Here is a 25,825-nt window from a genome sequence, read left to right on the forward strand (position 1 = left end):
TGAGTCAGCTCCCTGCATGATGAACTGGGCGGGTAATATAATTTAATACCTTCGAACAACATTCGGAGGTTCCAGTTAATTGTGTGCAAACGCAACCCAAAATTGAAGACGCTCCCGTGAGAGTTTCTGTTTTGTCAAAATAAACCCTACTATATAGGACCTCTTAACCCTAAAGGGGCCGGGGCAGACTCCCCCCGCCCCGCCCCGCCCCCTCAACTTTTTCCGCGATAGCCCTGAATTTTCGTTTTTCGCGACCCATGGGCTGTTCTGACTTTTTAGCCTCGAGTCTTGCGCATCTTTTGATACCAAAAACATAAAAATCGGAAAAATTTTCCGGCGAACTGAAGGCTCTATGTACGTAGTGTACACAGAGCAGAATTACCATTCGTGCATTAATTCGTGCCATAATTCCAAAACCTTTTTACCTATAATTTACATGAAATTTCTTGGGTATGTTCATGAATCGATAAGATTTTCTATGCATGTACTGATGGCAAATCTTTCGTCAACGCGATGGCCGAGATCTTAGGGGGAATCCCCCCCCCCCCCCGGCTGAGAGATGGTCAAAATAACCCGGCCCTTTTGGGGTTAAGAGCCCCGAAATTCAGCAGATGCTCTATCAGTGGTGCGATCTGAGGCAATTCCTGACTCCTTAACCAATTATTTTGAGCAAACGATCATCATTTAAACATCATTTTCGAATTCGGAGTAGGCCTAATTGAATAAGCTATTCTGAGCTATATAGAATCATATAGGTTACAATTTTCATTCGGGGACAAAAAATGGGGGAGGGGGACAAACGATATCGGACATCCCTCGTCCCCATTGACGCCAAACTAATGGACAAATGACTGACTATGCATTGTTGCAAAAATACAAAATAAACTGAACAAAATAACTAAAAGAAAGCCTATTAAACATTGAAGAAAACCCTCACCCCAAATGAACTTTATAAATTATTTTGAATTGGCCATAAATCAATAATTAAGATTTACATGTGATTGCTGATTGGAGCCATGGGCGTCAATCCTGGGGCATGTCCCCCCCCCTTTTTTGAAGGATGGGGGACACAATGTCCCCCCCCCCCCGAACTCGCGTCTCATTTACAGGGCCCTATTATGTACTACAATGTATCTTTTGCTAAGAAAATATTGGTTAAAGTGGTCAGAAATTGCCTCAGATCGCACCACAGAGAATTTAGAATCCAGCCTTCAGCTGAGAATATAATAGCTTATCCAATGACTTCAACCTCGAAAATGATGTTTAAATTATTATCTTTTGCTAAGCAAAATGGTTAAAGCATGGATGAAAGTGATCAGAAATTGCCTTAGATCCGATCCACAGAGCATCTACAATCCATTTTTTTTCGGGGCCCGCTTGAACCCAACGCCGTAAGGGCTTCGCGCTTCGCCCCCCCCCCCCACTTTTGAGAAGCGATTGACGCCCCTGATTGGAACTTAAAAGTTGCGTTGTTGAAAAGCCTACGATGTATATATAGCTTTGCGACTCGGATGTATAAAAGTTTTGAAAAAAAGAGGACGCTTTGATGAGGGTTCGGATTTGTTTTATGACACCCCTGTATCATTTCCCCTTGAAAATCTTGATGTCTTTCGGTGACGATGATTCAGGTTTATTTTGACCAAACCCGGTACGTGCTCCCTCAGTTTCCTTTCATCAGTTTCCTGTAATTTAAGTTGAAAGCGTCAACAGCACGGACGGCATGCCGGAAAATGTGAACCACATCCAGAGGATTTGGTGTTAGTGCGGGAACGTATTGATGATTCGCCTTACTAAAGTTAGGGTTCATGACCACAGTGCCTCCTGTAGGCCGCCGAGTCCTTGAACTCCTTTAAAACCAACTGGCTTTGGTTATTTGAATCATATCATTTTTCTTTCTTGAATTTATCGCTAATAATGTTCTGAAAAAAAGTTCCGAATCCCCGTTTCCCGTGCTACTTCGAGTTTCACATTGCCTCGGTTTTTTTTATTGTTCTTTTAAGCAATATAAAAGTTTTTCAATTTTGAATAAGACATAGAGTAAAAAAATCCACGCACGGCTTATTTATTGAATTATTTCTAGTTTCCATTTGTTATTAAATTCCTTTTTCAGAGAGTTGCAGAAGCTCTTAATCGGAAAAAAAAGTTTTCGTTAAAACAAAACAAAACAAACAAATAGAAAATTTGGTTTTCCATATTTTTTTTTAAGAGTACGGGGTATCAACTTTTAAATAGCCGAGTCATGCGAAAACTTTGAACCAGCCATACTTAATTACAAGCGGATTATTGTTTTGAGCTTAATTACAACTTCACTAATGCTATAAACTTACGTCAATTTGGTTTTTTTTTTGGGGGGGGGGTGTTTTGTAACTGTGTACGGCCAGAGACATTGGGCTATAATAGACCATGACTAAAATACTTCATATAATTGTTGTTGTAAATGATGTCATTGTTTCCAAAAATAAAATCAGAAAACACTTATTCTGAACAGTGCGTCATCGACATCTCTGACAATAATGATGTTTGAACCAATCAGTCCTTATTTGGAATATGTACTATTTCAATGACACTGAGTTTTGAGATCATGCATATTCATCAACTGGAACTACTTTTTTGGTTGACCTTCCGGCTTGCGCTGAACAGTTACATATTGCCGAAAGCACTGGAGCATATCACTCATGCATCGGCAACCACCACCTGCAGCTACGCTAGCGCTGCTTGCTTGCGCTTGTGAACAGTTTTGGTACGGTACAGGTTTTTGACGATCGTACACAACCTCCATGGTATGCATCTGTTGAGTGAAGAGTAACTACATACATTTGTAAGCATTACTTCAATACTTGGTAAGTATATTCTCAGCACATAATGTGGTTTTAACATGGAAGGATAAAACACAAGTTAAGTAGGCCTAGGCCTAATTGTTAAAATGACTCGACCCTCCATTCATCTGAAGGTGAGTGCGTAGAAAAAGGACTGCGTAGCTGGTAGGGGGGGGGGGGGGAGGGTCTGTGAGTGTGATGACGGCTCGCGTGACCATTTTTTTCGCGTATGAATGTATTTGCCAAATCTTCTGAGCGTTTTAGAGCTGGTTTTCTAAATGTAATTATTACTCATGCAATGGAATTTCGGCAAAAACTAGTCTGAGTAAAAAAAAATTAAAAATGAGGCAGCCTCCAAACTTTTAAATATCCCTAGTTTTAATTAATAATATAACCATGGAGCTATAAAAAGGATCCCTTTTTATAGCTCCTTTTTATAGCTCCATGATACACATGTATAACGTGGCACACTTCGACATTACCCGGACTTTCCACATGCATGACATGCAGTGTTGCCAAACTTTTTTGTTGCCAAACTTAAATTCATTCAGTGAAATTCTGGTCATTGCTTCACTGTGCACTTCGAAATAAAATCGGAAAATCACGCCGAAATAAATGTTTCTACTAACGTAACGGAAAGATAAAGTCGTGATTTAAAAACTGAAGTGTTTAGAGCTTGATGAAATGTTTCTTTTTGTGGGGGGGGGGGGGGGGGGGGGGGCAATGGGGGACGAGTGAACTCCACAACAATCATATACGTTTTTAATTGTATTTGTTAACTCACTGGGTTTTTGTTCTTCAAATTTAAGCAACAAGTACATTTAGCAAGGGGAAGACAGCAGTACATCTTCAAGTACAGATTTACACCACTGCAATCATGATGCGCTGTGTAGCAGTGCTCCTGCTGGCAGCGTGTGTCAGCGTTCAGGCAGACACCTACATGCACAACCCTAGAGGCTCCAACAACAGACTGAATGAGAGGTCGGCAAATCGCAACAATGGCAACAGAATGTTTGACTCGCAGGTAAGTGAGAGATGGAGATCAAATCAGCAATAAGGAGAAACCTGTACATGTACTGTGAAATGTGAGATCTTTGGAAGGTTCAATCCAGGAGTGGGCTCATGATCAGGGGCTGTTAACCCGAACCCTCCTCAATCCTCCAAAATGGATGATTTTAGAGGATTGAGGATGAATAGGAAAGATGTAGGGCCTATCGCTTTTTGTGTGTGTGGAGGATGCATTACGTCAAGACAGTGGGCCACATCCTGCATTGGTTATGTTCAGCCATGCATAAATCAGCCCTGTGTTTTTCATCGTACATTTCATCCACACTGCTTTTGAAATGCCATTCGCACTGCCTAAAACCACAGCAGTAATTGGCAGAGGATTTTGGAGGACTGAGGCACTTGGTCGCCCTCCACTGACTAAATTCAAGAAAGAACAGATGATTTTGGAGGATTGAGGCTGAATCCATTGTTTTCTTGGTGGTAATTGGAGGATTTTGCAGGATTGAGGTTGCATCCTAGCCAGAGGGCCTGTTGCATGACTACATGTAGCTCCTCTGATGAGGCCCTCTCCAACCCTGGTTAGACTGAAACCTTGAGGGCAGAAAAACGAAAACAAAACCTGGCCAAGTTTACTCCCCCTTTACCTGACAAAATTCTCCGAAATTTTCTGGAGGCAAAGACAAAGTCCTCCGTATTTCACCAGCGAATTTTGAGATCTCATATCAGATTTTAAAGGAGACTTTTCTTCAACGATTTGCACTTGAGAGGGGGCCGTATCATAAGTCCGACGCCTCATAGGTCCGACGCCTCATAGGTCCGACGCCTCATAAGTCCGCAATTTCGGACTTATGAGGTGTCGGACTTATGAGGCATTTATTCCGCCTCATAGGTCGACGCCTCAAAAGTCCGACGCCTCATAAGTCCGACAACGGAAAAACGAGGCGTTTAATTTGTCAGACTTACAAAGCGTCGGAGCTATGAGGCGTCGGAGCTATGAGGCGTCGGAGCTATGAGGCGTCGGACCTATGAGGCGTCGGACTTATGAGGCGTTGGACCTATGAGGCATCGGACTTATGAGCCTTTATTTGGTTAGGGGATGAGATTCTGTCGGACCTATGAGGCGTCGGACCTATGAGGCGTCGGACTTATGAGCGGACCCCCTTGAAATTGAAGCGAAGTGATTACAATTTGAAGCCTAAGACTTGACTGGTACATGTACATATGTACATGTCCAAAGTTTTGAAAAGATTGACCAATCAGAATGTTCAAAGATGGATGCTGGGTACCAGATGTAGCTTTTAACATGTAGTTGATTGATACTGTAAGCCCTTCTAAAGGGGTGTTAAGCCCGGTTCATACACTTAATTCGTAAAAGTTGAACATACATGTATTTCAACTCTGACGAATTTCGCAGCGAATTTTTCACAACGTCAAAATTCTCTTCGCATTCGCATGAAGTATGAACCGGGCTTTAGACGGTGCCAGTCTATTTTCTTGTTTTGCAATTGTTTTCAATACTTTTGAGTTTTGGGACTCTCATACACAGTATTGAGAGTCCCAAATTTCCTCCATCCCCAAAACCCCGAAGCACCACAACCCCAACCCCCTCAGAGGGCCAAGGCGTTATGAGCTTCATTCTTGATCCAACTTTGCAAAGAAGAATCGGTGACTAGTGATGAGGTCTTCCTTTATTATTTTCCATGGTTCTCATATTTTTTTTTACCTCTTAAGTGGGGTCAGTTGGTCAACAAACAAATCCAAAGAAAAACAAATTGCATTGCACCTTTATACATTATAGATGGCTAATCAAATCATGCCAAGTGCGTTTGTCTCCATTTTTATTGCAATGAGTTTATCAAGAGTTGATACAATGTACCGGTACATAATAAAACCATATTCGGCAAGATGTCGTTGTCATCTCATCTCATCTTCTGGTATCCCACTGGTTGCTAAAAGCTGTACTGCGCATACTCATCTTAAATTCATTTTCAGAGCCGGGTTGCCTGAATTTTGTATTCATTTTTTCCCCTGGCTTGAACACAAATTACCCTAGCACTTTGCAGTATAAGGAAAGTTCTAAAGGTCTGTCAATAGACCGCTTGCAGACGCGTTCGATAATCGACGCGCGAAGGCGCGCGACGCCATGTTGTGGGTCAAGCGCATATCTATCCATGCACATTTTGTCCCACAACATGGCGTCGCGCACCTTCGCGCGTAAATTATCGAACGCGTCTGCAAGCGGTCTATTACCACTGATTCCTAGTTACCATCATCTACAGAATATACTGTACCGGTACTTGTAGCTAACAAGCATGACAAGGAAGTACTAAGTTTCAAATGTGCACACCTGGATTGCCAGTATGCTGTTCTGTTGTATTTCCTGCTGGGAGGATTACTGGTCATTTTAACGAAATAATCAGAACCATTGACAGTGGCTTGAGAGGAGGAAATCTGGGTATTGTTCCAAATCAAAAAGATAATCTCCGGGAAATGTGACATGTTTTTTCCTATCAACATGTAGATTGGATGTACAGTGTACATGTGTACGTAATACAGACTAGTAAACAAATCAAGGAAATGGCCATGTACTGTGAGATTTTGCTGATGTAACTTTATACATGTACGTTTGTTATACAATAAATTATCAGATGAAAAACGTGCAAATTTTCTTAAATAATCATAAAACAAACTGTACATGCTACATCATGTAAATGTGCCATCATGTGTTGTGAAAATTTTGTGATGGTGCCAGTACATTGTGTACATTCTAGGCCAATTTTGGGAGGCTGGGGTTACCTACTGTTACATGTATAGGCCTACATTTTACCGGTATTTACAACAAATAATAATTTGCTTTAAAATGTACAGTACAACAAACAGCATCAACAAACATTTTATTACCGGCACCTCAATAGAAATCCTCCATGCATGACGTGTGTGGGTGTCTCCAATCACAATATATTCAAAAGCCTATACAATGAGCACAAAACAATGCATCTACTGATCATTCTGAATAAAGCGTGTGAATTCGTTAGGCATGCAATAACAAATGTTCAATCAGTTTTAATTAATAGAACTTTACATGTAACATACACTGCCTCATGGAACAAATGACAAAAGGTCATTCCACTGATATTACTGACTGCCTCACACAGAAAATTGAATTCCATGTTTGAAAAATGCAATTCTTTACACACTCGTACAGATATGGCTTGAAACTTCTGGCTAAAAACACGGAAGTGTACATAGTAAAATTGAAAATTTTTAGAAATAAGCAACCATTGTCCTTCGCCCTTCACCAGCTTAACTTTCAGTTTACATGTACATGTATGTACTCATTTTTGTTTGTTCAATAGCTAGGGCTGTGTCAAATGCCGAACATTTGTTGAAAAGCAACTTAACACATACTGGTATGAATGAGTTCTTGTACTGTTAAATATTTGCTTAAAAATCATTCTGCTACCAGAAAAAAATGTCCATAAATAATGCTCTTTATCACTGTTTATATTTCATTGTATTTTAATACTCTACATGTACATGTATGTATGTATGTGAATTTTCAACTTGTGCAGGCATACTCAAATCGGATGGATGACAAGCTTTGACTTGCGCATGTAAAACTTCCATCAAGTCAAAATTAGAATTTATCATCAAATACTAAATTATTTTTAAAAAAATGTACAGCGCAGTCGATAAAGAGCACATTTAAAAAAAAAACTCAAAAATTTAACTGGTTTTGATAATTTATTTTCCCGTCTTTCTTTTTCTCCATGTCCTTTTGTTAGAACAACAACAGAGGTGGTTACAATGTGGGTGATTCAACGGACCAAGCATCCGGGAATGAGGCCCAACAGTATAGAATGGTAAGCAGGCATTAGTGCAGTGCGTGAAATTACTCCCCTGCAATTGCTGCATTGTATATTAACCTAAAGTCTAACATTACATAACCTTGGTCAGGATATACCTGCAGATAACTTTAGTCACAAAAAAGATTAGGACCTTTTTCCAACTGGTTCCCACAGTATGATTCTCTTGTGGCTGTATACACGTACACATTGTTATCGGTTTTTGACAGTTGTCCTAGTATAGACCTACATGTACACTGTACACTGTACATCTGTACATATACATTGTACATGTGCATGTATGTATACATGTACAGCCAAACTGTGTTCTAATGTACTGACATGTCAGCTTTAAAAAAAATAAATTAAAAAGACTATTTTTAAGTCAAATTTGTAAAATTAAACCATGGTCATTCCGTGCCAATTCAACGGGCCATGGCACCATATGTCACAGATTTTGTTCAATCTCAAGACATGGGCCCTTAACCCTAACTCCCTAGGCCTTTTTGCTAGGATGTAGCCTCAATCCTGCAAAATCCTCCAATTGGCCTCATGGAAAAATAGCATATAGCCTCAATCCTGCAAATTCCTCCGTTATTTCTTGAATATGGTCCATGGAGGGATGACCACTGCCTGAATCCTGCAAAATCCTCCGGCTATGTCTGTCAATAGGTTGAGGCAGAGGTAGTGACATTCTGGAGCAGTGCAGGATGTCAAGTATAATCAAGGACTAAATTTATGCACGGCTGAGCATAAAAAACACAAGGTCCGGCCCAAGACCTTGACACAGTGCGTACTCCGAAATCAGCAACGCACTTTTGCCATGTAACCCCAATCCTGCAAATTCCTCCAATTTGCAAAAAGGATTTTGGAGGATTCAGGGCGGTTAGGGTTAAAGTCAGCGATATTCTATGGGCCAGTCAGTTTCCCCTTTTTTGGCAAAGTTCATTGAACTTTGTGCTACCGTAACACCTCAACAGAAAGCAATATGAATTTTTGCTTTCGACCTCATCTATAGAACTACTAACAGCACTCCACCAAGTTTGAACAAAATCTGTGACGTGTGGTGCCGTGGCCCGTTGAATAAGCACGGAATGACCCACCAGTTTATTTATACACGTGTGTAAAATGAGGATCAATTAATTAATTGGCAATAGACTAATCCGGCTACGGCCCTTTTCATGGACTTGCTCACAGTGACCAAAAATGTTGTGATCAGTTGACCATTGTGCAGTGAGGCATGGGGGAAATTAAATGACACTCAAACATACATTTTTATATCATAATGGTTTTGTTGTTATTTCACAAATATTTAGACAGACACTTTTTCGAGACGTACCGGTATACTGTATATTGAAGGAAAAAGAATGATTTTTTGGTTGGTTTCCAACCTGTAAACTGGTCCGTGGATATACATGTATATGTACACCATCTTTGTGGTCACATGATTATCTCAGGGAGCGCTTCATTGAAAATACATGTTGAGGATATGATATGGCATGAGGAGACGTACATGTACATTGTATTTTATGTAAAATGCCAAGTTTTTATATTACTCAACCATGGTAGCTGCCATGCTAATGTACATGCACATTTCACCCTGACCTCCCCAGAAATATTTTGAAAGCGGCCCCTACAAGACCATGGTGGCTGACGGTCAGCTGACGGGCCAGGGCCAGAGCCTGATGACCATTGAATGGACCAATCAGCACGGCTGTGGGGGCGATGAGGACACAGACCCACACAAGCTCAACTGCAACATTGTCCTGCAGTACATGTGCCAAGAGGATAGCGTAACAGGTAGTGTATGATGACTCAATTAAAGCCCAGAGTCCATCATTTGCAGCTATCCAAAAAGTAACTGGCGTAATTATTGTTGAAAAATATACTTGGTTGAAAGATAGTTAGGGGACTAAACTCCCTGTGAAATTATTCTTTCTGGCATGCTGTCATTTTGAAGAAATCAACAAAAGAAGGCCTTTCCAACGGTGCTTCTTAAGAAGCACCGTAGGAAATTCAAATTAGTTGTTCTTTTTGTTATTTGGCGAAGCGCGCAAGCATTGGCACGACGCACTCGTCGGCTCAGTGAAAATGTCTCGGATGCTGAATTCAGGCCCAATTCAAATCATGATTCAGCGACTTTTGATTTGAAATCGAGATCCCGAAAGTTGTTTTTCTCGAAATATACAGCTAAAGCTGAGCTGAAACTTCATCAGGTTAGTTGTTCAGCACCCTTCTTTAGTTTTTGAGCACTTTTGTTGCTTCAAACGAACAGAATGCACAAATTACAAATGATGGACTATACCATTAACCCAACCCCCATCAGGTGAAATGAGGAATATCCACTTGTAAAGCAAGTAGTGCCATGATGCAGATTCGTCGACAAATTATGCAAAACAAGACTGTGTCTTTACTTCCAGTTTCTGACCATTCAGCGGGCGCCTTCTATCGGGGGTTCGGTAACCCGCTGTTGATTTACTAAAACATGTCAGCCATTTGACCAGTCAACAGCTTAAGTAAATTTTCTGCTCGAAATGACGTCACACAATTTCTGGACTGAGACATCCAGCCTGGTCCACACTGCACGTGGGTATCAACAAATGCACCTTTCATGTGCTCCTTGCAAGATCCGTGCATGTTCTGTACATCATGCTTTTGCTTTTGTGCCAAATTTTGCACAGTGGTTAATGAATCAATCTGTTTTGCGTAGTTGGGCTTTGTCATTGCTATGTGTTTTGGTTTTCTTCCCAATGCTGTTTAGGTGACGACGCAATTCGTAATGGGCGGACCACCCAAACACAGAACCACAACCGCATCAACAACCTCAACGAAAACCAGAACACCGCTAATAATCGCAAGAACAATGCTGTAAGGGACGATCGCGGTCTGCATGAGATGTGGGACTGGTACGACAAGTGCTATAACAGGGAGCGTAATATGGGTAAGCAAGGGCCACAATTTTTGGAACAAAGAGTGCTATTGACAAAATCGTGTTTCGTGATCAAAATGTTGTGCATTTTTTTTTACCATTTTCTCGAAATTTGTAATATTCACCGAGATGAATTTTCAATGCCGTGAACATGCTTCTTTGGATTTTGAGTGGTTTTATTATTGGAAATGAACGAAATGCATGCAAAGCAAATGATTCTGTATGCTTTTAAAGGGAATGTACATTTGCTTTTGCTGCAAATTTTTTTAAATAAATGGATTTGGAATATTATAGCAAATATTGTTCAACTGACTTGTTTCACGTTTTTGGGCTTGTAGATGCTGAAAAAAAACCACAATCATGTTCTTGTAGGCTGGTTCCATGACCCCACTTAAGATGAAATGATGAAATGGAACAATTGATAGACTTTGGGGAATTGTAAGGTCAGAGAATTCCTCTGGCAGGCTTGTAACCCTTCACAGGTGTGTAATCAATTGCAAATAAAATGTGGAATAACTAAATATGAAAAATTTGGAGCAGTTTTTGAAAAATAAGCCAGTTTTTTTCCAACGCTGGTTGACTGACCAGCGTTGGTAACATTTCAGCACACCATGAGCCATGATTTTACAGGAAGCTTTAGACTGTCATTCCCTATTGCAGTAAGGTATTTCATGATAATTTGATCATTTCGTATGTTGATGTTTGCAAATGTTGTATCTTCCCTTTAAGAATCTTTCAAGAAACTACAGAATGGCAGTAACCATAAGAACAATCATCAGTTGTACATATTATCATAATTACGTCTCAACTAAGCACGTACATGTACTGAACTAAATCAGTATTTTGATATTTGTGACCTGTTCTGTCAAAAGCAGACGCTTTTGGGCAGAGGTTGAACTTAAGATAGGGCCAAAAAACGCTGTGGGGGTGATTTTTTTCGATTTTCTAATTTTTGCATATTTGTAATCTTGAACATGTCTAAAATATACAATAAAAGTTTGAAACCCTAATTCGAACTCTAAATATAGTATTTTTGATGATTCGTTAAGGTATATCAGTTAAAGAAACGTCACTTGAAACAGGTCTTAAAATAGACCCCAAACTTTAACTGCCATTTTCTCTGTTTTTTTACTTTTCGACACAATGAACTTCAAAATAGCACTTTGTTAATATTTTAATAATATACAGAAATCTTATTTTTCACCTTATGCCCAGAAAAGTCTGATTTTGACAGAACAGGCCACATTTTGCAGCCAATGCTTAACTGACATCTGCTGTTCTAATTATCAGGGCTGTTCACGGCCGACCAGAAACTGAAAACCAATAACGGCAACGGCTACAGCTCAGCTATCTACACCCGCCAGAACCCCAACGGCAACCGACGTGGCTACGAGTGCCCGGAGGAGAGGGACTATTACCCTTACTGGCACCCCTCCCCCTGGAAGGACATGGCCATCCTCGTCAGTAATCAGAGTCTGTGCGAGTAAGTTGTAATCACGCAAGCATCGTAATTACGATTTGTTGTTTCAATCCAAGTGCATAAACTGACATAAAATGTCACGCACACTGATGACTTCCCCATCCTTTGCATATTATATTGGTTATGTAAATGTTCAGGTATGCATTCACATTGTTTGGAACATCCAATGTGAATAAAACCTGAAGGTGTAATGGACACAAGAATGTGAATCTGATTAAGTAAATTTGTAGAAAAGGTTTACTTGGTGTATACTTCCCTACTCTAGGCTCATACTTGGTGCAAAAGTGAAAGTGCATATTCACACTGCAAATTTGCGAAAGTTCAACACATTTCAACTCCTGCAAATTTCGCAGTGATGTTTTATGACGTCAAATTCACTTTCATTCACATTGGCTTACAAAATCTGTTTGATTTGCACAGTCTCAAGGCTAAACCCAGCTCCTGCCTGGATTTTTGTTTTAATCTGAATAGGTTCTACCAGTCGGAGAGCTTCAATGTCAAACAGAAGTACGAGTGCGTAGAAACTTACGGCGCTGGAAACACTGGAACCGCCAAGCACTGGTCTCGATGGAACAATGAAGCAGAGTGCACTGAGAATGGTGGCCAGTGGCTGGCCTTCACAAACTACCTGGAGAAAGCCCCTCGTATGTATCTCCATTCAGCTTGACCAAGTACCCAAAATGGCTCATTTGTTTACGCCAGCTAGTCTGTGTGCACAGTGTGTCGGCTTGTGGTCTTTCTAATTTACAAAGCCTGCATCTCTGTTAGGCAGCAGTATACAAATATAACATGGTTTGAGGGTGGACAGTCGATATTCGCTCCCCGAGGTATTGGAAGTTGACAAACTAGTTCCCGAGGCGAAGCCGAGGGAACTAGTTTGTCAACTTCCCATACCGAGGGGAGCTAATATCAACTGTCCACCCGAAATAAACCATGTTATATTTGTTTTACTATACCTCATACATATTTTCAGTTGCCGAATTTTGTTTTATTATTATGCACCTAAAACAAAATTTGGGGAAACTTGTACAGCTCACCAAAAGATTCAACTTCAATTACTAGTTCGGTTCGTTTGCAATATAATACAGTTACTACAGTTGTAAATACAGTTGTTTGCAATGTGTACAACTTTCTTTTGTACAGGAGACATCTTTACACGGTCTATACATTTTCTCCAGTACGGCATCATTGAGCTCTGTAAATTAACATTTACGCGAACCGTGCAACCATGCATCTCTCCTGTGCGATGTTCGCGCGTGCGTACTGCACCCAAGCGACAGTTCCTCGATTGCTCTGTAAAGCGTATGCGTAGTAGACTGTCGCACGGGTAACCCATGCGACAGTCTACTACGCATGCGTATTTACAATGTGCGTGAATCCTCGCGCGCGCGTTTGGTAAACAGCAAGAATAATATCTGGCACGTGATGGTGAATTGACCAGTGAACGTTCGGCTCTCGATCATGAATATGTATGAGGTATAGTAATAGTTTCTGTAGGGTTAAGGTATAAATCAATTGAAACGTCTCGGGTCTGAGTGATGGTGTTCCCAATACTGATTAATGATTCACCTTGTTGATAGCGTCATTTATGACACTGCAAGCATTTGTGTACATGACCAACTGGCACTCCATACCTCAAATTGTACGTAGGTACTTGTTGATAGCGTCTTTTATGAAACTGCACGCATTTTTGTACATGACCAACTGGCACTCCATACCTCAAATTGTACGTAGGTACATCTGGCGCAGTCTGAAACGCTTGTTGAAATGGTAACGCTATGAATAAACTCCCCTATTAGAACAATCTGAAAATACTCTCTTACATGTAGCTGGTACCATTATGGCAGATGTATGGGCAGCAAAGCATACATGCCAGCTTGTTCAAAACCCCTGTATCTGCTACATGCATGCTCTTTGTGAGGTTTCCTTGTCGTCTAAAGTCACCTATGGTAAGCAATGGGGTTAACTCTTTCAGTGCCTGCAAAATTTGAAAAGTTTAACCCTAAAGTGCCCAACTTCGAGTGTTTTTTTTTTAATTGTTCAAAATTCTGTAAAAAAAAAAGTAAATAAGTTTTACTCACTAAATTTGTTGTTGTTGCTCCCTGGTATATCCTTGGTACATTGGAAAGTCAATAGTAGTCACGTACGTAGTGATACACCCTGAAACACTGTCCTGCACATAGGGGAATTCCCCACATTTTGCAGAAAATACTAGTGTCAGTGCTGCGCCCTCTCGCAAGAACTCGAATGAAACAAATAATTACAGGTCGTACCTGAATGAAAATGATATTATTAGAAAGAGCTAGAGCGCCCCCTTGTGATAACATGCTTATTCTACCTCGTACATGTACAAGGTTTTGCGATTTATAAGTACGAACATTACCTCGTACATGTACGAGGTCGGCAATTTCGAAGTAACAAATATACTCGGTACATGTACGACTTTGGCACTGAAAGAGTTAAAGGTTACATACAACATTCAAATCTGGTCTTGGTATGAGACTGATAATTAGTTATCTGTCACCCCTGTTTGCTGGTTGGATACATTTATGCAGAGCTCACCACCCAGGCAGCCTGTGAAGCGAATTCGGGCACCAACGGGATGCGGTACGTGTGGGGCCGGCCCGAGGGCGAGACAGCCGAACAATGCCTGGTGGCGCTGGATCCCCCAGACTGCCAGCCAGCACCCTGGACACGGGTCAACCACCTGGGGAACACCAGAGGCGGGCAGGCCAGCCGCTACGAGTGGACCATGCCGTACTTCCCATCGGACAACACCCAGCGCTGCGTGATGCGTCTCAGGTACAGTATTGTGGGGTTGGAGATGGGGGGATGGGGGGGGGATGGGGGGGGGGGGGGGGGGCGGGGGGGGGGGGTGCTGAAATCGGTACGTCTACACGTATAGAGATGAGAAAGGATACCTTGTGCATTATGTTTCTTTGTCAGGGGTTTGCATTTCTGTGTCTGTTGAATGTATTTTGCAAAGGATCCCAGGGGAATCATCACACCAACTTGTGTCGTCTTGTGTGGGACTCGGCAGTTTATAACACCCATTCTGTAATTTTTTTGATTCTGGATGCCTTCTGCGGTCGTCCTCCAAGAGTGCTGGAAAATGACCTACCCAACAAATAAAAATCAGTTTGAAATTGGTTTTATTGACACTGTAATGGCAAACTACAAACTGCAGAGGTAACGGGGAAAAACAAAAATAATGTCACACTTTGGACCCTAAATTTAAGTGTGATTATATATTTATCTTTACTAAATGGTCTTACTAAATAGGTCAGGGAAAGTGCTAGAATTCTCTAATGCAAAATGCAAAATTGATGGAACATTTTCAATAAAATGCCAGTAATATTTTAGTGTATCTTGTATTTTGCAGATACAATATCACCACTGATGACTACGATCCGATAAATACTGACGCAAGTCAAAACCAAAACATGTAAGTATCTGCTAGGCCCACAGTGGTTATTCAGTTATAAGATTTGATTCATAAAACTGGTTACTTTTACCGTTTTGATTAAACCCTCCCATTGTTTAATCAGTCATGGACAGTCAAAAAGGGAATCCACTTCCCCTGCCAAGTATTTTACACAGGCCAGTCGCCTACAGTCAGATTATATTTCTTGTAGGCACTTTGACAGTCAGGTTCCATTAACAGATGAAAGCAAGTAACTGGTAGACACAGCTGCCTTGTCAATCTTCTACAGTCAAAACAATACTGTATCAAGGTTTATAACAGTCACAGCCAGTTAATCTTGTTGTTTTTTGTGTGGGTAAGGAGCACTCAACTGTTAAAAACAGTCACTTGGTGTATTTCGACTGCTGGGTTGGCTTCATTGAATTTGCCAGCCAGAAGAGCAAGTTTTAAAAACATATTCTAAAAGGTTTAAAGATTACATGCACAAAAGCTGCTGATTATATTGGCTTCCCTTTACAACGACTGTGTATTGTTTGAACTTTGGACAGCTTATCTCACTGCACAGTGGTGCTTCGTTGCCCTTGAAAGCAGGGGTGTAAATGAGGTATCAATGAAAATTCGAAAAGTCAGTAAGATACAACCAAACTGAATGTTTTCTCGAGTTAACCCTCCTATTGTTTGATCAGTCACAGACAGTCAAACATTTATTTTTCCACTTCCCCAGCCATGCATTTTTATACAGACTAGTGAAAACAGTCAGATAACATTCATGTAAACACAGTGACTAGTCAAATTCCATCATCAGACAAAAGAGGTACAGACAAAAGCGGTGCAGCTGGCATATCAATCACTCCAGTCAAAGCATGGCTATCTCAAATTAACAAGGGAATCTGTAACTATTAAAAAACAGTCACATGATTGATTTTGACTGCTGTAATGGCATAGCTGAATTTGTCAGCTAAAGAGGGAATGATATAGTATATGGGCTTTATTCATGAGTCGGCCATTTTTGTCGAGTTCCCTGAATGTACTTCATTAATTGTTAACTGTTGAATGGGATGGCGCCTGACTATTTATGCAGGCACAAGGCAGCCTTATTTTACTGTCATTTTTTTTTTTAAATATGGCTTTAAACATTAGGGAATGTTTAATTACACATTTTTAATTATGCATTGAAGCAGACTGGAATTTATTATAAATTATCTTGCTTTCATTTATCTTCGCAAGTTCCAAAATTTAAGATTAACTATCAGTTCAATATGGCTGACTCGTGAATAAGGCCCATATTATCCAGTTATGTTTGGATACCCTTGTGGATACTGTACCTTGTACATTGCTAGCTGTCATTTTCTTTGATGGACTACAGAAACAGTTTATATCAACTTGTAATTGTTAAGATAAATGTAATTTGTGGATAGAAATGCTGGTGTGCTGTCGCCGATAGAGCAGAATCCCTACGTGGACATCGGAGCTGACAGACTGGCCCTACGCCTGGCTATCAACACAGCCCAATATGGCCGCACCTTCCAGGACCGCTCCCATGCTTTCCTTATCATGCCACGCCCTGCTGGTGCAGGTCAGTATTAACCCTAACCTCCCCAACTCCATCAAAACCCATCCCTCAAAAATCTCATTTTTTGCCCCTGATTGTTACCAGTAAATTAACACAGCCTGTAGGCTCTCGTTACCAGAGTCATGTGGGTCATTCTGTAAATTTGGGGTCCACTTTTTTGTTACATCTATGATTTCATCATTCTGATGCACTCCTTAATGCAGTCATCCTCCAAGAGTGATTTTGAGTACTAAACTACTTACCCAACAAGTTATACAAAAATTGTTTGATGCGAAGTACCAATGAACAGAGACAGAAAAACTCGCACTTTGGCCCCTAACTTTAATGAAGGACCCATGTACAAATCTGTTTCAGTAATTTATCGATTGTTGAAATCGCCCAGACTTTCCAATCAAACTTCACATGCACACCCTAACAATTGTTGCTTTTGTGATTAGCGCCATTCCCCTTAAACTTGAACCAAAAAGTTCACATCTTAACTATTTTGACCACCCATCCTCCCTTATTTGCAAACAGACATGGCGGCGGCCAAGATCTTCAATCTGAATGTGCGGGGGAAGCGGGGCAACATTGTCCAGGTGTACCCGGCCGTGGAGTACGACTTCATCCCCAATGACTTGGAGATCAACCAAGGGGATCTTGTACATATTCAGTGGACAGGTGGGTTGAATTAGAACGGAGCAAGTGACGAGCAGACTGGGTAAAGCCAATGTGGCCCATCAGGGCGGCGTTTATCTCCGTTTTCAGTAGCATGGAAACGACTAAAAATATTTCTACTCCCCCTGGATGGGATGCTAGTCCATCACAGGTTACTCCCCAGCTAATGCTGGTACCCGTTTACGCTCCTGGGTGGAGAGAGGCAAGTGGGGGTAAGAAGTGGCTTGCCCAAGGACACAACATGTGACCAGCATGCCCATTTATGTGCATTTTAATGTGCAACAGATGATGAAAGTCGCACTTTACAACGTAAAGCTTTACAGCTTTACGTTGTAAAGTGCGACTTTCATCATCTTTAGACAACTTCCGGGATTTGAATTTTGGGGTACTCGGATACCCGTGTGTTACTTTAGTAGGGTAACCGGTTCCTGTAAAATAGGTACCTATAAATGCACACTACTAGGTTATTCCATCCTATCAGAGGGGGCTCACCTAGAAATGTAGTTCAGTATCAACAGGAGGCCTGCTGTTTAAAACCCTCGGAGCAGCTTATCAAAAAAAATCACACCATGGAACCAGGTGGAAAATTTTATTGCCACATGTGTTTATAGGTCAATAACCCTGGCATGCCTGTACATGCACAAGATATAGGTCATTCACATGGCCAGGGATTGTTTACAACCTGTCTGGGCTTCTGGCGGCACGAGGGGTTGACACAAAGGGATCGGCAGCACTTAGGGCTGGCCACTGAGATCACCTATTACTGCACAAAGGCATTGGGCGCCATCTTGGCTTCTGTCTTTCAACACTCCTTACTCCGGAGTGGCTAGGGTCTGGCCATTGGGAGTCTACAGGCTTGTGGTGTATAGTAGGGGTGAAGATTACATGGAAGCTTGGCCTAATTGGCCCATTGAAAAAAAAATTATGCCCATATTTGGAAAATGTGGACTATAAAACTACCGTCGGGTTACTCGGAGGGTTAAAATATCAGAATGTCTTTCCTGTTGGCTTTCTGCGCAGGTTCCAATACCCACAACAACAATGCACCGGGGGGTGATGGACAGACTGGGGATGCTGGTGAAGGGAGAGGAGGTAAGTTGGCCCCGCCCCTGGCCCCACCCCCACAAATGCTGTCCAATAGACCGATCCACGAGGCCCCGCCCCCTGACAGTTGACCAAATTTTAGCCGTGGTTAAAGAGGCATTACGCCTGAAATCCTCGAAAACTGTTTGTTTTGGATTGTTTACATATCCTTTTTCAAAGCAATACCTCAAAACAAAGATAAGGCGCAAAAACAAAATTTGCTTAGTAAAATCAGGATATGGGCCTTATTCACGAGTCGGCCATGTTGGATTGAAAGTGAGGTAAAATCTTGATTTTTGGAACTTGTGTAGAGAAATGAAACCAAGTTAATTTCTGATTAATTCCAGTCTGCTTCAATGAATAATTTAAAATGTGTAATTAAACCATTCCCTAATGTTCAAAGATTTAAAAAAAATGACAGTAAATAAGGCTGCATTGTGCCTTCATAGATAGTCTGGCGCCATCCCATTCAACAGTTAACAATTAATGAAATACATTCAGGGAACTCGACAAAAATGGCCAACTCGTGAATAAGGCCTATTGTTATGCAAAGTGAACATCAGCTAAATACCAGTCACAAGCAATGTACATCGCATGGCGTTTTGGCCGGTGACCTGATTATATTGAGCAGGGGTTTTTTGTGCTTAAGCAAATTTTAGGCTGAAGCAAAAATAAGCAGCTATATGAAACTGGCCCCACCTGGTTGATAGGAAACTAGCCTAATATCATACCGTTCCGGAGAAAAGATGAAAAACCCAGTAGTTTAGATCGGACGCAGCGGACAGTATTGTACCTTTTAGTTATTTTTTTTTTTTTCACATGCGTGGATTACATGTTCGTTTAATACATGCTTCAATGGCGTATCAAATGTAATTGCTTTTCAAGGAAAGGTAATCATTAATCCAGGTCACTTTTGTTTTTGACTCGCCCTCTGTTAGAACTGCATTTTCATACTTTACTTTGTCAGCTGTGACCATGTATGTATGTTTACTTTTTGTTTTACCCTGCAGGCACGGATCGCTCTAACATTGTGCAGATGCTAGACAGACTGGAGAACTTCCCCATGCCCTTTGAGCAGACTACCATGTGGACCGAGGCACAGGTCAAGTGGATCTACACCGGCACCACTAACATGGAGCCCATGGATCTAGCTGTCAACATTGCCAGCTCCGGTTACTACGAGTAAGTCAGAATATCTAAAGATAACTGCTCGTGCTTGTTCTTGTTTGTTTTTGTTTTTTTAATGCTATTTCGTTTTTGCAATACAGAAGTTAGTCACTTGCATATGAGAATCAGCCCACATTTAGTTATGGAATATTAAAGTTTTGTACAACTTTCAAATTAGTTTGGGCTGGACACTAACTCAGTTTTCATGGGGTAGATTGGTTCTTGCCTCCCTTTTACAATGGATAATGCGGGAATGAGAATACAGTGTACTCAAAGGGCAGATTCGTTTGTGTGCACAAGCAGGCCAAATTAAAAAAAAAATTTTGGGGGGGGGCAAGAGAGTTGCAGATAACAAAATCGTCTGTAAATTTAGACAATCAAAAAGTAAAAATTTGTTTGGAGAAAAAACTGGAATTTGTTTAAGGGCATTGACGTTGTAAAGGTTAAATCCCACGTTAAGTTGCAGTCATTCGTGCATTGCCAGTGAAGTAGGCAACTACTGGAGTGTGCACAGAATTCTCATAATTTATGAGGAAAAAAAGATAGAATTCAATTAGAGAATTGATGAGCCCTGGCAACCAAAAGCAAAGTAACAGCACTGCCCAAGTTGTTCCTTCAGAGGCTGAGACAAAAGTGACAGCGTAGCAACTTTTCATTCCCGCCTAAACGTTCTCCAGCTAGGATGTAAAGAACCAACCCGACTTCTCATTGGCTCACAGAGCAAGATTTCTGATTGGCTGGTTACCCCTCCAAGCCTTCTCAGTCATTGGTTAAAATTTGTGGCTCTTGATTGGCTATTTTCCCGATTACCGGATCCCACTCTTTTGTCATAACATTTTCTAGGGGTTTTCGTGTACAAATGTTCTCCATAACAATGTTTACGATGTAGTGAATCGTTGTAGTGATTTCGTACAGCACATAATGAATAGGGGAACGTCAATTATAAAATTTGCTGCTAAAAGCAATTTGATCATTCGGTGGTAAAATTGATTATAAGCAGACAAAAATATACTACAATCAATCACCGAAAGCTTGTAGTGGATGTACACCTCAGCCAGAAGTTTTAAATTTCCTACAGGAATTGAACCTGGAGCCTCCAGCATTCAGATCAGCGATTTAACATATAGTACACGCCACAGCGAGACCACACTTGTAGCTACCCTGCAAATTACATTTTTCATGTTAATCATACAATGCCATTTTCTGTTCATGCACATCAGAGAGATTTTTTTAAGCCTGGTACTTCTGCTAAGATTACAGACCTATGTGTATAATTAATGTATTTATGTTGATTATTCACAAATGCAAACTGTCCTTTCCATCGCACAGGTGCATGAAAGCTGCCACGTGCCAGGGTGATTCGGTCCAAAACAAGAACAAGATGAACAACCTGTTGAACAACGCCCCGGCGTCCTATGGGGGCGCCCTGATCGAGTTTGCGCAGGGCGAGTACTTTTACATGGGCAGCCGCAACAACAACTTCAGCAACCGAAGCCAAAAGGGAAGGCTCATGATCAAGTAGGCGCTCCGAAGACATTGATGACAGCAACGTCTGATTTCAAAGAACACTTTCTTGAAGCTCGGGTTGTGTCCAAATTATAGACCATTGTCATGTTGTGGCCATCTTGATTTGTCCCATTAAAATCAACGTAACCAAAGCGAGGTTGGTAGAAAAATTAGTCTGGTTCCTTTTTGCACACAAAAATTATCATTCAGTACTGTTGTTGGATACAGGGCACATGATCGAAATGGTGGCAGCATGACAAGGGTCTATTGAGGTACCTCCAGCATTAACACACTAGCCGAAAGTTTGACCAGGGAACATGAACTTTGTATGTTATCATTACCCATAGTGACTGGATTTACCACGTAGCTAAATTGTTCAGTTGAATTCCGATAGTGGTTTTCAATAAACTCTGAATTATTCTGCCCAAATGTATTAATGAAGATATCAAAATTATTATGATTTGTATTTGTATATTTTAGATCACACGTCACTCATCTACATGTACTTATAGATAATATAAACTAATCCACTTTTTAGTACTGTCACATGTGCCTTGTTTTTATATATTGTATGTCTTTCATATCAGAGTTATGCATTATTCTAGTAAAATATCGTCTTTATATTTCACATGAATGTATATACCATGTCATATACATGTACTTCGGTTCAAAACAAAGTTTAAGCGAAAAAAAAAAGGAATCCACAAAAACAAGTAATTGTAATTCAATGAAACACTCCTTGTCTACTGTTAATACCGATCAGCATTTTATAATTGTACTGATACTTAATTTTGCTAGTATATTTTTTATTTTCCTATAAAATTAGGTAATGATTGTAAAGTAACACAGAGATAAAGGGCTACATGCAGTGCTTTGCTTTAATGAATATATTTTAAGTACAAGTCTTCACAGATTATATTTGATTACGAATCTCAGTCGAAATGAGTATAAAGTTTGTCTTGGCAGTAGGAACGTTTAAATCACATTTGTATCTAGATCAAATCGAAATGTATTCCTCGTGCACTATTAGGTTGTTTTCTAGAAACTTTGAAGGCACGTTCTGCCTTGAATTTCCATTTCAATGACTTAAATATTCACACCTTCAGAAACTGGTGATACTGCCAAGAATACTGATTACAATGATTCAAATTCCCATCAGGTTTTTATAGTATAATATAAATTGTGCAAGGCATTCTTTTGGGTACTTTCTGATATACAAGTCTGCTGGTTCAGACGTTTTGGAAGTTGGAATAAAACTCACGCAATATTAAAGTGTCTAACTTAATGAAACTTTTCTTGTGTGAACTGTGAACACTGGGGTTAATCGTTGCAAGGGGCTCTCCCAAGCGACTTTGCCAGTACATCAACCGAGTAGAACCAATAACTACATGTACATGTATGTATAAGATTTGTTGAAGATTGAAGACATTACATATTTCATAACTTGTTCCTAATTTTAAAGCAGGCTTGTATACAGAGTTTTACTGTCGCTATATCGTGCAATACTTGCATTACCTACTGCGGCAAGCGTACTTCAAAAGCTAGTTCAATATGCAGGGCCAGCTATATGCCTACATGCGCTGTTTAAAGATATTTGCTTTTCTTATCAAATCGTCTTTAAATCGAGCAAAGTCATACCAATGCAATTTTTAAAAGCCAATTCACATGAAAGCTATAAAAGCAATTGGAAACTAGAAATGTGTTTGTGGACAAACACAAGCTGTTTCGGATATTTGAAACACTCTGTGCACGTGATGAGCAATTAGGAAGTCACTACAAACGCACATATAACAGCACATTGGTACATATCAATTTACAACCAAATCGAGCATACAGTTCTGCAGATAAAGGCCTTTAATAGAAAAGTGCCCCTTTAATGGACGTCACATGACATTTGATGATGCCATCACTTGAATTTTCATCTGTAACACATCCTGGTGTGTGTACATTCAAGTAACAATCCAATCAAACCCATGGTTCTGTAGATATAGGCCGAAGAAAATGCCCTTTTAATGTGACGTCACATGAAATGTGATGACGTCATGATGATGTTACTTCGATTTCCATCTGTAACACATCATCGGGGACCATCTTCGGCTGCTGGTCTTAGTGTGTGCCAAGTCTAAAGTCAATCAGACATGTGAAAGTGCCAGAGTGTATGGTTTGAAGAAAAACGTGTACAAAACCTATGGGGAAAATGTGCATCTTTAATGTGAGGTAACGTGACACCTGATGAAGCACGATCACGAATTTCTCCCACAACCATCTGTGGGTGGTAGTCAAAGGGTGTACCAAGTCTAACATCGATCAGATCTATGAAAGTGCCAAAGTGGAGTGTTTTAAACGTGTACAAACCCTATGGGGAAAAATACATCTTTAACGTGACTTAACCTTACACTTGATGACGTCACGATCACAAACTTCTTCTAGAACCATCTGTGGGTGGTGGTCTAAAAACCGTCTAAGTGTGTACCAAGTCTAACGTCGATCGGATTTACAAAAGTGCCGAAATGGAGCGTTTTAAAACGTGTACAAACCCTATGGGGAAAAATACATCTTTAATGTGACGTAACCTGACACTTGATGACGTCACGATCACGAAATTCGTCTAGGACCATCTGTGGGTGGTGGTCCAAGTATGAATTAATTTTAAAGTCGATCGGATTTACGAAGATGCCAAACTGGAGTGTTTTAAAACGTGTACAAAACATATGGGCAAAAATACATCTTTAATGTGACGTAACCCGACACCTGATGACGTCACGATCACAAATTTCTTCTAGGACCATCTGTGGGTGGTGGTCTAAGTATGTACCAAGTCTGAAATCAATCGGATTTTAAAAAGTGGCAAAGTGGATTGGTAGAAGAAACGTGTGTTAAACCTATGGAGAAAAAGTCTGAAAAAGGAGAAGAAAAAAAAAGAAAAAAAAAAATCTTAACGAAAACAAGAGCTGTTTCGGTGTGTACACCGAAACAGCTAATTATCAAGAAATGAACTTGCAGTGTCACTGATCTGAGGCTCTCGAAACTTGTATCTTCAGTCTTTTTTGCCACTGTATCAGATCCAAAGAGTCAGGGAGGTTAATGCTATAGTACAAACTAAATTCAGTGTATATACAACGATGCGATCCAAAGTGTTCATGAAACATGATCATCAGGCATCGAATTTACTGAAATTACCTTCATTCAAAAATGCGGTGACCATAGTCAACTATTTTGTGACATGGTTCGAAGGAATGTTTTGAAAGGGTTCATCATTCTAGTGAGGTACCTTAGTGAAAAAAATCGTGACACAGTGGACAAAAGCACCATTTTTTCACCAAAGCATCTCCATGGTATACCTTTTCGAAAAAAAAGACGGACGCAAAAAATTGGATGATGGGAAGGGCATGTATGACGTCATTATGACGTCATCAGCTAATTATTACATGAAAAAATATAAATTGATAATACTCTTCAGAACTACAAGCATTACAACAACAAATGTGGTATCAAATTAAAGGGGACAGCAAGCTCTTTCATTTGAGTGGTATGTTATGGGGATGGAATATAGTTAAAGGTGATTTTGTGGGTCAAACAGACCCCTTTTTGGGGTCAAAAGACATGTTTTTAGGCTAAAATCATGGATTTTGGGTAGTCACATTGACACCTTGTTTTAACATGCAAACAGTATGTTGTTTTTAAGTTCGAGAGAAAAGTTCAAATTCTATGCCAAAAGAGTTTTTGTAATTGATTATTAGTATCATAAATATGTTTAAACTTGTTCCAAAGATAAGCGGAAAAGTGAGGCATCTTATAGCGAGCTACATTAGTAACAAAAATGCTATTAGGATCGTTACATACGTCACTATTTTCAAATTTTCTTGAAAAATCTAAGCATTTTTGATTATGGACAAAAGTGCTACAATGACGGTATTTGTCACGCAGAAAATAAATTGTGTGAAATTGTGCGGTTCCCTGAATTAGGTCTTTACCACATCCATTTGTTTTGATCATTTACTATAGCTGGAAGACGTAACCTTCTTATATGTGTTGTATATTACGGGTAATGAGGTATGGGTCAGGAGCCAGACAGAAAGGAACGTGGTAGCCTGAAATAGATTAACAGAGTGGCCGGAAATGATGATGGTATGTCCTTTAACAATGTATTACAAACGGGGGCCGCCCGATAGTCCGAAGGTCCAATAGTCCGTAGGTTCTTTAGTCCGAAGGTTCGATAGTTCAAATGCACAAAACTTCCATCAGAGGGGGTTCGTTGGTCCGAAAATGAAATAAGGTTCGTTAATCCGAACATTTGATGCAATAGTCCGAAGGTTTATTAATCCGAAGGTTCATTA

General features: G+C 40.4%; 1 protein-coding gene across 1 annotated transcript; it reads left to right on the forward strand.

Moving 5' to 3' along the window:
* The first annotated feature begins 2,667 nt into the window (after positions 1-2,667).
* Positions 2,668-22,760, forward strand: LOC119726570 (protein DD3-3-like). Its single transcript, XM_038198308.1, has 14 exons — positions 2,668-2,840; positions 3,626-3,840; positions 7,610-7,687; positions 9,283-9,469; positions 10,431-10,610; positions 11,889-12,081; positions 12,550-12,722; positions 14,634-14,880; positions 15,461-15,523; positions 16,921-17,078; positions 17,592-17,735; positions 18,753-18,824; positions 19,826-19,997; positions 21,312-22,760. The coding sequence occupies exons 2-14, from the start codon at positions 3,694-3,696 to the stop codon at positions 21,502-21,504; spliced, it is 2,007 nt and encodes a 668-aa protein (XP_038054236.1). The 5' UTR covers positions 2,668-2,840; positions 3,626-3,693; the 3' UTR covers positions 21,505-22,760.
* The last annotated feature ends 3,065 nt before the right edge of the window (positions 22,761-25,825 follow it).

The sequence above is a fragment of the Patiria miniata genome, unplaced genomic scaffold, assembly GCF_015706575.1.
Source record: "Patiria miniata isolate m_02_andy unplaced genomic scaffold, ASM1570657v1 HiC_scaffold_2, whole genome shotgun sequence".
Taxonomy (NCBI): domain Eukaryota; kingdom Metazoa; phylum Echinodermata; class Asteroidea; order Valvatida; family Asterinidae; genus Patiria; species Patiria miniata.

Coding starts and splice junctions, on each gene's coding strand:
- LOC119726570 (XM_038198308.1), top strand. CDS start 3,694: ATGATGCGCTGTGTAGCAGTGCTCCTGCTGGCAGCGTGTGTCAGCGTT. Junction 14,881..15,460: donor CGCTGCGTGATGCGTCTCAG/GTACAGTATTGT, acceptor TGTATTTTGCAG/ATACAATATCACCACTGATG. Junction 17,736..18,752: donor TGTACATATTCAGTGGACAG/GTGGGTTGAATT, acceptor CTTTCTGCGCAG/GTTCCAATACCCACAACAAC.